Raw genomic sequence first — 12,500 nt, 5'->3', positions numbered from 1 at the left:
TTCTCCCCAATTTAGTCGTTATGCCAATTATTTCCTCCCCACACACATTTCTGTGTTGTCAGTGCTGTCGTATCCTACTGACTCACCTGCCAGTGAGGAGCCCCCACCAGGAGGACGTACGTAGGGCCTTCGTCCTACTCCTCCCGCCCAACACTCCCCGCTGACAGATGCCGCCCCCCCCCCCCCAGCCCGTAGGAGTACGTGCAATGACCGATATCACCCTCCTCCTCCCCGCCCGGCTTCCTTACCCCGAACACGGGCCAATTGTGTTCGTGTAGACGCTCGACAAAGCCGGATGCACCACGGTGGATTCGAACCCACAACCTCCGTGGTGGTGGGCACGGACTTTTATTACACACATTCTAAAATATGAGCAAACACAAATCCATCGTCGGCCAATAGAACCTCTCCAATTAAACCATAATCAACACACCATCAATATAGATATAGAACAGTGTCTCTCTCTCCCTCCTCTCTATCTTTATCGCTCCCTTTCTTTCTCTCAACACGTTCTTTAATTTAAAATGTTTTTAGTTATTTAAATGTTCAAATGTTCAAATTTGTATTTCTTTTTTTAATTTTCAAAGCTAGCACATGACGTAAAAATGAGTTTTTTTTAACAATGTTGAAAATCTGAAATAAGGCTTAAGTGTTTAATGTGTGAAGCACAGTTGTAACCATATGTGCAAGCCACACTTCAGGTAGGAAACATACTAAATATTAGTTTATTATTATGAGTAGTATTAGTATTATTATTTGTATTTTCTCAAAAAACAAATCTGTGTGTGTGTGTGTGTGTGTGTGTGTGTGTGTGTGTGTGTGTGTGTTGTGTGTGTGTGTGTGAGTGTGTGTGTGTGTGTGTGTGTGTGTGTGTGTGTGTGTGTGTGTGTGTGTGTGTGTGTGTGTGTGTGTGTGTGTGTGTGTGGATGATGAGGTGATAGGTGACCATTACCATTCTGATCATGTCGGAATTGAGCACCAGTCGGTCGATGCCCCTGCTTAACCCTCTCTCTCTCTCTCTCTCTCTCTCTCTCTCTCTCTCTCTCTCTCTCTCTCTCACTCTCACTCTCTCACTCTCTCTCACTCTGTGTGTGTGTGTGTGTGTGTGTGTGTGTGTGTTTTTTTTCTTCTGAATGCCATACATATAATTTTATTTGACTATACTTATTAACCACTGTTTAAGCCCTGTTTTATACTTGGAATAGCGCTATTCGAAAATAGCAGATCTGCGACACGTTGTGAGTTTGCAGATCTGCAATTTTTTTTAAATATTTAGAATATACTTTGGAAATAAATTATCAATCTAAGTCTGCAAAGTAAATAGTAACTAAAGCTGTCAAATAAATGTAGTGCAGTAAAGAGAAAAAGACAGTATTTGCCTCTGAGATGTGGTGGAGTAAAAGTATAAAGGAGCAAGGAATGGAAATACTCAAGTAAATTAAAAGTACCTTGAAATTTGTACTTTAAATTAAAATGTGTACTTTCCACCATTGTCTCCTATACAGCGTGCACAGCACATGATACCTCTGCCTCTATTTCTGTCTACTGTATACTGTACATCAGGGGTCCTCAACAGGCGGACCGCGGTCCATGACCGGACCGCGGGACACCTCTCTGCGGACCCTGGGAAAATTATAATAAAAAAATTAAAAAACTTTTTTTCTTTTTCTTTTTTTTTAACCCTAAAACCGAAATAAAGTAACTAAAAACGGGTGGAAAAGTACCCAAATCCGCCGAAATCCGCGAAAAAAATCGCGCGCGCGCCCTAGCCTGATTCAAAAACGTATTTGTGGACCTTCAAGATTTGTTGTTGAGGACCCCTGCTGTACATTATGCATTCCTGTACCAGCCCATGGCACACAGTTTATCCTATTTCAATCTGCTACCTTAAACCTACCTGTGCATATATCTTTGTTTCATTGTATCCATATGACACATGATGTACGATGTGCATTATGAATATATAAATCATCATATCTTTAGCCTCAACCTAATCTAGCTTGGTTTGCTACATAGCCTACTAATAGTCTTTTTTTTCCCCGCAGAAACTCCAACTGCAACCTTGCACTGAAATCAGATTTATCAAACTTTACTATACTCGCTTACTAAAATAATTGCAGTGGGACAATGGAGAACAAAAGGAAAAACATTGTGTTTGTGGGGTGGAAACCTCATATGTCCAAAACTGTTACTTTTCAGGATTCAAATAAAAACAATTACCAAAAGCAGCAGATTGACAAGCTCGAAACGTGCGCTTTGCTCCGCGTTTCAAGCTTGCAGATCTGCTGCTTTTGATGCTTTTGTGTGAAGCCGTAGTATGATCAAGTAGGGCTTTCACCAACTAGTCGACTAGTCGACTAGTATAACCACTAGTCGACTTTGTTGGTACTAGTCGAATAGTTGAAAAAAAAAGTTTTTTTTTATTTTATTTTTTGTGATTTATTTTAATGCCATAGTAATGGCCCATCTTACTATCATTATTATCCTCCTGACTTTATTTTGTATCAAAAGGGGGTCAAAAGTATGCCCAATAAAAGCCTATTATTGGGCAATGGGGATCCTTGGAGACGCTGCTGTGGTGCTGTGCTGCTGTGCCAGAAGCGCTTCCCTTAAAACGCCATAAAAATAAGGGCAGGAGGATAATAATAATAGTAATATAGTAGTAGGATGGCATTAAAACAATGCCCCCCCCTAAAAATAAAAAATAAAATGCATGCTACTACAGTAGCATGCATGGTACACCATGTACTTGTCCTTAGCCAGACACATATCATTATCTTCTTTAAAATAGCGCCGGGTGTCGCGATGCAACGCGGTGCGTTGTGAGCTTGTAGATCTGCTATTTTCAAATAGCCAATGCAGCCAGATCTGCAATCTTATCTGAATGACTGTTAAAGCAGTTTGTTTAAAATATAAAATTTTCACGGGGATTATTTATTTACTGTGTTAGATTATACATTTTGGAGTGGATACATGTGTTCAGATGCCTGTCAGACGGTCAGACAATGCTGCTCCGCAGGTCTACAATGGAACAAACGGGTGCAGCCAAAGTCTACAACTGCCTCAGACCTGACGTGAGATCTGAGCGGGCCGTACGCTAAAGTCAAAGTCAGGATATTGATAAATGCCGAAAGTTGCGGTGATCTCACCGTACGCCCATTATTTGGTCTAGACCGCGTTGATAAATGAGGGCCAGTACATTTTCATATTGGTTTCAGGGTAAATTCCACATCGTCTTCATTCTACATGACATATGACCTCTTCACACTTCTCTTCACTTTTTCTGAACTCCCCCCCCCCCCACGATTATACAACAGTTACCATCTAAAAAAAACATGTTTTCATAAAATGTATTCATATTGCAGGATTTTTTTCTCTTAAAATAACATCCTTTCTGCAAGTGTTATCTCTATTATCCCGGAAATACATGAGGTCTGTCTGATAGAGACAGACAGAGTCCCTGTTTACTCAGCCACGCTAGACAACTTTTCTCAGACTGGACACATAGAGAAACAAAGCTTAACTGTTAGCTCAATATCACTGTATTTAAGATATTCTATTTAAATTCAAACTATTTTAATGCCAGATTTAGCTACTACGGCCGTAAACGTCCCATGCAAACTGCTAGCCTAGCCACTAGCCGGCTCTGCTCTGCCGAGACTCGGTCTGATCAGCACATCTGATTTTTACATCATGATTAGGTGTGCTGTCATGCTCGTTTGAGCACGGACAGAGAGCCTATTTCAACCAATCGGATGACTTCGTCGGAACTACCTGTTTTATGATGAAAAGTAAATGTTCTTTATGCTCCTCTCCCAGTTGATCTGGACCGTCTGTATGACGACGTGAAGCGCTACAGCTGCACTCCCAGGAACTACTCGGTGAACCTGCGGGAGGAGCTGCGCGCCACCGGCGCCGTCTTCTTCCCGCGCTGTCTGCTGGTCAAACGCTGCGGGGGAAACTGTGGTTGCGGCACCGAGAACTGGAACAGCGGCTGCACCTGTCAGGCCGCCAAGACGTCCGTCAAACTGCATGAGGTATATGACCGCAATACCAATCTGGGAACCCGTTCGGTAAAAGAAAAAAGGGGGGGGGGGGGGTTATTCTCTCCTTTGTTTTTGCCACTGGGGGCACCACCTCCTTTTTTGTGTCGAAACAGGAACTTAGTTTGGGCCCTCCTTTCTTAGTCCACTTCCTCCCGGGCGCTTATAAATTCCTACTAACAACAAGGGCAGTGGTGCTGACAGATTCTGCTATTAGTAGAATCTGTCTTCAGAGATTACCCAGCCTGATCTCCAGAGAATACCGTAACATTGCACGGAACAGTGCACTTCATTCCGTGGATAGTCGCCTCGGAACTCCCAAATTGCGTGCATATGTACGGCGAGTCCCACGGTGGGCGTAACCAGTCGCAACACGGAAAAACCCGGAAGCAGAGCAGTCCGCACAATAAAATTTACGATTCTGTGCCTATCGGTACATAACTCAAACGGCGCTGAGTAGGCACAGGCGAATGTCCCACCGTTCAGGACGGCAACTCGGTCGCCTTAGCTCCCTCGGTGGTCCTTCACGGGGGGACAATTCGCCTGTGACTGCGCGCCTCCGAAATGGTTTTGTCACAAGGCAGCGCCGTACCATATGCACGCAATTCGGGAGTTCCGAGGCGGCTATCCACGGAATGAAGTGCACTCGTTCCGTGCAATGTTACGGTAATCTCTGGAGATCGGGTTGGATTACCGCAATGCATATTAGCTCTGCTTCCAAATTCCGCCGTTTTTCGCCGTTTTTTTTTTTTCTCACACCGTTTGGTGAACCCCCCAAGGTTGGTGCCCTGTGCTGTGCTGCTTTTATCCGCCAGATTGGGACGTTCACGGCATATTTTGCGTGTCTGTGTGTCAGGATGCGAGGCAACACTCACACAATCACGTGCAGCATGCGTCCCCTCCCCCTGCGCCTAATGGCTGTACATGGCGCCGACGCGTGCTTTAGCGTGATTGTGTGAGTGTAGCTTCATAGAGCACCCACAACAGCTACACCCAAATATGGGGTGTGTCGTGCTGACTGTGACTTTATGGATAACTCCGGCCACAGTGAAGATTTTTTTTAAATGCCATATTTCCGTTGCCACGTGGACATCCATTCGCATAGTACGGGCCGCAGTCGCTCGTCCTATGCATAGGAATATGGCATGGCGGATATGGATGAAATGGTGCTGGTTCTAACATTACTAACAGGACTTTCTACATGTTTATACTTAAATGTACAGTTACTATTCCGGGTGTGTCCGAGTAGCTCAGTCGGTAGAGCACTCGCCTTTCGACCACAAGGTCATGAGGGCGCATGAGTATCATGGTTTGGGTGCGTCAAGTCGTGAGGTAAGTACTGGGAGCTGATGGTAGGTGTTGCGCTCCACCTCAGCAATCCATCTCCCATGGGTCTAGCTAGCTCATTGTGAAACGGGGATAGACCCTCAGGCTGACACCGACAATAAGCCTCTCTGAACCACTACTACTCCACCACCATATTGAGTCACAGGTTTTATATTGGTAGACTGTAACAAGGCTACGTGAAGAAGGAGACGGATAATGTTATGTCAGGCACTGGGAGGCAAACTGGAGCTGACGGAATGCATTGAATTCAATGAGAGCCCAGTGGACAAGCGTATGAATACACACTATATTTGAACAATTGCAAACTAATAGAATAATATGTTCAGGAAAATAAAATAAGTCATAATGCACTTTGTTAATGCACATAATGGACTTTTGTTCCCTGATCTCTTGTTTTTCGATATGCACATTATGTCATTCTATTGAGGTATCCAAATAACAGGCTGGGCTTTATGGGCTGGCTGTCATCATGAGACTGCAGTTGTTGACAGGCTGCCAATAGATAGCCTCGCGATGACAGCTGTGTTTTAATCGGTTTAAGTGTAGACGGAGTTATTGTTATTAAATGTGTTCGTGTAAGGGAATTGTTTTGAAAACAAGGGAGAAAATACCGGTGTGCATGTCGACAAGGGCCTAGTCACTTGTGGAAGTTGCTGGCACTGCTTAAAAACTCAAATTAACACTGCTGCTTAACATTCTACCAAAAGTAAGACTCAAAAAAATAAAATAAAAAATAAATTAAAGGTAGGGTAAGTGATTTGCTTTGGTTAAAATAAGTGTTAAATAGCTCTGATAGTACTCATTGCTATAGAGTGTTTGTTCAGTATTAGTCTCCTTGTCTCTCCAGCTCTTTATAAAACAGAAAAGGCATTTTCGTTTCAGTTTCAGTTTCATTTCCAATTTCATCCAACCAGGATAGAGAACTCAATCAGGATACAGATTAAACATGTGAAATTGGAAGTGATGACACTAAGAAATGAGCAGACAAAATTGGAACTGGAACACTATACAAATTAAGCTTCAAAATTGGTACTTTCTCCTGATTGAATGAGATTTTGACACCTACCGGAAAATGTATTTTCTGTTTATTAAAGAGCTGGAGAGACAGGGAGACATATGTTACTGAAAAAACACTATAGCAACCATCAGAATATATAGTATTTTAACCTTTTAACAAAATACTTTTTGTTTTAACCAAAAAGAATTCACTTACACTACCTTTAACTTGAAAACCCACTTCAAAAACATATTAAAGCTAAACTGGAATTGATAGCAAAAAGTCAAAACTAAATAAAAATTAAAAACAAATGAAAAATGTGAAACTATAATAACCTTGCCAGCTTGCTGATCAGGTTGGATTTTATGGCAAAGCTGACTCCTGCCTCACGTCCAAAAGAAGGTGTGGTCAGCACCAACCTCCGTCAGCTGTCCCCATCCTGCTAGAGTAGTGGTTCTCAAACGTTTTCATGTCGAGGACCTCCATCTGAAAAGGTTTTGTTCCAGGGACCCCCAGAAGAGAAGATGAATGTTAAACGAAATTCAGATTCAGCCGTAGTCCAGCTAAAGTCTACAATCGGTTTGTGTAGCGTGTGATGTCAGACCAGCATACTGAACATAAGCTGTTGCAGGTGATGAAAACTACGGTATACATCGAGGACACCTGTGGAAGCCAAACCACAGAGATAACAGTTCATATTGATATTTCATAATTAATGTGTATTGAGTAAAAATGGTAAAACCTAAATATTTGAAGAAGATACATAATTGCTAAATTCATATGTTTCATTCATGGTATATGTATGTACAAGTATTGACATAAGAGGGCTTTTGCTTTAAGAGAACTTCAGAGAGTACCTTTGTCAATTAAGGCCTTTGATAATTAAGGTTGAGTAAGGACAGGTGTGTATTGTGTCACTGTGACATTTTGATGATTAGACTCAGCTGCTGTCATCAGTGGGACTGAGAGTCAGTCAGAGCCAGTCAGTGTCAGACAGTTTGGAGTTTGGAAGCATACACAATTGTAACCTGTGGAATATTATTTTTTGTCTTTTGAGAAGTAAAACTTCAAGTACATTTTTACAACCGTCTGGAGTGAATTATTTTAAGACAGTTTTTTGGGAAATACAATAAGTGAGCAAACGAGTAAGCCACATGCTTCCAGTGGACAATTTAAACCTCTACAACACCTGTAGTGAGGCAAACGGACAGAGAAATAGCTTGGGACTGTTCAGAATCCGTTTTGTTATCACATCACAGATTTGCGAGTGTAAAAGAGTGGGTGACATTTTTTCGTGCAAGCTCCATTATTCGTTTTCTGGTGATGATGCGCTGGACGGTGACTAAAGAGAATGGAGGACCGGGGTGTATCAGTCACGCTGCTGTAGCTGTCGGGCACACAATGGGCCTCATGCAGCAACCGTTCTTAAGAGGAAATTTCTTCTTAAACCAACTTTAAGAGGTTTTTAAGAAGATTTTGGTATACTCCAATGTTTTCTTAGCTGTGATCTGTTCTTAGGTAAGAACAGAATCTACGCACACTTTCTTAAGAGGGCATTTTTTCTTAGACCCACTTAAGAAGTTTTTAAGAAGATTTTGGTATACTCCAATGTTTTCTTAGCTGGGATCTGTTCTCAGGTAAGAACAGAATCTACACACACTGAAGAGCACTCTTAGGGTGGCCTTTCAGTTCTTAAGTGTGACATGTTTGTGCAAAAATAATTAATTCTCGAAGTTTCTTCAATTCTACAGTTGTATAATATAGGATTTAAATTACAATGATATTTTTATCATAACTTTAGAGCAAAAAAGGTTCTCAAAAGTGTGGTCTGGGGACCCCCAGGGGTCCTTGAGGGAGTTCCAGGGGGTCCACAGCAAACGAGGAACAGTTTAAACACTTTAACCCTATTTTATACTTTGTTTGAAAATAGCCGATCTACAAGCTCACAACGTGTCCCATTACTGGCCATTTTGAGCTTGTAGATCGGCTATTTTCGAAACATTTTGATAAATCTTGAAAACATTTCCCTGGCAGAAAATATTTTCAGGTGGGGTCTGCAGCCAAATGCATGTCAATTTGGGGGTCCTTGACATGAAAATGTTTGAGAACAACTGCTTTAGAGTTTTCAACGGGTCTGAAATTACAATCTAAGCCAAACGGACCCGGTTGAGTTGTAGCCCAAGCCCCATACCTACCCCATAACCCCCCACCCATAATGCTTTATAACCATAACCATAACACATTATAAGGCCTTTTATAATGACTTATAAGTATCAAGTGTTATAATACTTCATAATTGCTGCCAAATTGGTAACAGTTTCTATGCATCCCAAATTAATTCTCATAGTTATAATCCATTATAATCAATTGATAATGCTTTATTGTGGGATCGCTAAAGCGATCACACTACTGTTATCTTCAACACCGTTTTTTGACGGCTAACTAGTCCTTCATACTTTTAGCTACAAACTCCATTCCAACTCTTCAACGTTCGGCCTACTCAGGACATGTCGGCTACCATTTGAATTTTTGAAATAATTTGTACTTTTAGAGATATTTCACTTTTTACTTCTAAAAAACTCCCATTCATTTCAATGGAGAAATTCATACTTTTAGATAGAAACTCCGTTCCAACTCTATAACGTTCAGCCTACTTAGGACATATTGGCTACCATTAGAATTTTTTGAAATAATTTGTACTTTTAGAGATATTTCACTTTTTAAATAGTAAAAATACTTAAAAGTTGATAAAAAGAGTAAAAATACTTAAAAGTTGTAAAAATTAGTAAAAGCTACTTTAAAGTAAATAAAGTGACTAAAAATACTTTAAAGTAAGTACCTTGATTAAAAATACTTAAGAGTACTTATACTGAGTAAAAATACTTAAAAGTACTCAACATGAGTAAAAATACTTAAAAGTTGAAAAAAATAGTAAAAATACTTAAAAGTTGAAAAAAATAGTAAAAATACTTAAAAGTTGTAAAAAAATAGTAAAAATACTTAAAAGTAAATAAAGTGACTAAAAATAATTTAAAGTAAATACCCTTTAGAACCTTTCAAACCTTTAGAACCTCTTAAACCTTTAGAACCTCTTAAACCTTTCAAACCTTTCAAACCTTTCAAACCTTTCAAACCTTTCAAACCTTTCAAACCTTTAGAACCTTTAGAACCTTTCAAACCTTTAGAACCTCTTAAACCTTTCAAACCTTTAGAACCTCTTAAACCTTTCAAACCTTTCAAACCTTTAGAACCATTCAAAGCTTTAGAACCTTTAGAACCTTTCAAACCTTTAGAACCTCTTAAACCTTTCAAACCTTTCAAACCTCTTAAACCTTTCAAACCTTTAGAACCTTTCAAAACTTTAGAACCTTTAAAACCTTTAAAACCTTTAAACCTTTCAAACCTTTAACTCTACTAACACTATCAATACTCAATACCATCAACATTCTTAGCGATCCCACACTGTTTCTTCAGGAACAGTACCTTCTAGTTATCACTGTTATAATGTGTCATAACCATTATAATGCATTATTATAATGCATTATACTACGATTATAAGTTATTATAAGTGGTTACTTTATGATCATTTTATAAGGTTTATTATCACGTTTATAATGCCTTATTATCACTTATAAGGCGTTATACTGTGATTATAAGTTATTATAAAGTGAACATTTGTGACATTATGATCATTTTATAAGGTGGTATTATTACATTTTGTTATTATGTTATAATGCATTATAGTTACTGTTATAATGCATTACACTATGATCATAAGTTATTATAAGTGGCCATTTGTAGCTTTATGATCATTTAATAATGCTGTATTATAACGTCTAAAATGCATTATACTCACTGTCATAACGCATTTTAATCACTGTTATAATGCCTTATTGTCACTTATAACGCATTATAACAGTGATAATAAAGGATTAATTATAATGGATTATAACTATGAGAATACATTTTGGGTTGCATAGCAAGTGTTACCAAGTGGGTAGCAATTATGAAGTTTTAGAATACTTGACATTATAAGTCATTATAACATGCTCTAAAATGTGTTATGATTGCATTATACGTTGTTATGAATATTTATAACTGTAATCATCAAGTGTTATAAGCATAATGTATTTATACTTGAACTTATAAGTCATTATAACAAGCTTTATAATGTGATATGGTTATGGTTATAAAGCATTATGAGTATGTATGAGCTCTTATAAATCTGATTATACAGGGTTATGAGCAGATTATAATGCATTATAAGTATGTTCATGATGCGTTATACACATAGGATGCATAGCAAGTGCTACCAATGTGGTATATCCACTACTAACGCTACTCCTGAACATGAAATATGGATAACATGCTAATTTCAGGAAATTTACATTGATGTCTAGTAGTGATATGTTGATTAATGTGAGAGAAATAATAAAATACATTCATTAATTAAATTAAATAATTTGCTGTTCACTTCAGAAGTACTCCACAGAACTATTGATTTATTTATTTTTATGTTTGGAGTCTGGTGTTCAACCATCTTTAGACTTAAAGAGGTGGTGCCATGGTTTTGCACTTTTTCTGTTTTTCATGTGTCTATGAAGTTGATAGAACTTTATTAAACCCCTGGTGGTGTTTTTATGGTGTTTTATGTCTTCTCTGACTATTTGGAGTTTCTTCCTGGAGGCTGAAACCTTGAGGGTCAAACGTGCCAATAGAGAAACAGCGCTTTAGTGACATCACAAAGCCATACCCTCCCCCTCATTATCATAACACAACAGGTGTGGGCATGAGGAGGAGGAGGGCCTAGGACAGGTGGGTGGTGCTAAGGTGGTGGAGGAGGTGCTGAGGTGAGAACCAGGTATACTTAGGGTGCGTTCGGATATTGCACACCGGAGCGCACTCGCCTATTAGTTTGTATTGGCCAGTGCGCTCAGTGCTGTATTTCCGAACGCACCCTTAATGAACTGGAGGCGTGTCCACATAAAAACATAATTTTAACACTTTCTGTACACTTTTTTGAAAAATAATCTTCCTCCTAGTATAACCATAATACCTGATGATTATGTTTTAGGGGGGGAAAAATCACTGAAAATCACGGCACCCCGTCTTTAAGTTTAGGTATTCTTTACCTCATTCTCTCAACTTTATTTCTGTGTGATTTCCTGTGATTTCTGTGAGCAGCAATCACACACAGGTGTGACTGCAGGCAGGGCCATGCAGTCATGCCTTATATGGGGATTGGTGGGGAGGCTACCTATGGTAATTTGGATTAACTGGCACACCCCTTCAATTTACAAGGATTGGGACTCATCATCATAAGAACATAAGTTACGAACAATTCTGCCTTTTAAGAACGTTTCATGAATCTGACTTGACTTCTCTTAGGAATTCACTTAGGAAGAAATGTAAGAGGAAACATTTGGAACTTATTGCTGCATAAGGCCCAATGTATTCCTTTGGAGCAGGGGTGGCAAACTCATTTTGATGTCCGGGCAAGATTGGTCAAATGGTGACTTGAGGTGGGCAGGAACCAGTTGCGGACGCACATGCGCGCTCACACGCATTCAGTTATACAGCATTCTGTTGTCTTGTCTTGTCTTATTATTATTATTATTATTATTATTATTATTATTACCCTTATTATAAACCATTTTAAGTAGAATAATTCAATTTGAAATTAAACAATATCTGGTAATGTGTGTGGGTGGTTAAATAATTACATTTATAGAACAGTGGTGTAAAGTAACTAATTACATTTACTCAAGTACTGTACCTAAAGATTTGAGTTTTACTTTACTAGAGTATTTCCAATTTCCAGAACTCCACTACATCTCAGTCACTGCTATAACTACAGTATATCACTTTAAAAAATGTTTTATGAAGATTAGCTACTTTAATTATTTACATTAAAATCAAACAATGCAATTTGTAATGAGCCCATCCATTTGAAATAGAACAATTAAATTCATTACCTGGTAATGTGTGAGGTAATGTGTGTGGTTATAATAATGTTCTGGCCATGGCTTCAATTGCTTGCCTATTGTTCTTTACAGAACAAGTGGGGAGGGGGGAGCGTTCTCTCACACACACACATATATATATATATATAT

The 12,500-nt window shown here is 39.1% G+C and overlaps 1 protein-coding gene across 1 annotated transcript in view; it reads left to right on the top strand.

Moving 5' to 3' along the window:
- Window positions 1-12,500, top strand: part of pdgfd (platelet derived growth factor d) — a gene marked incomplete at its 3' end in the record, with an annotated part of 187,275 nt that overhangs the window by 112,741 nt on the left and 62,034 nt on the right. Inside the window, exon 9 of the mRNA XM_080429315.1 lies at window positions 3,820-4,037. Within this exon, the coding sequence (XP_080285441.1) occupies window positions 3,820-4,037 (218 nt within the window). The remainder of the gene's footprint in view (window positions 1-3,819; window positions 4,038-12,500) is intronic.

The sequence above is a fragment of the Gymnoscopelus braueri genome, assembly GCF_963280865.1.
Source record: "Gymnoscopelus braueri genome assembly, chromosome: 5".
Taxonomy (NCBI): domain Eukaryota; kingdom Metazoa; phylum Chordata; class Actinopteri; order Myctophiformes; family Myctophidae; genus Gymnoscopelus; species Gymnoscopelus braueri.
This window is presented reverse-complemented; position numbering and strand designations above follow the sequence as displayed.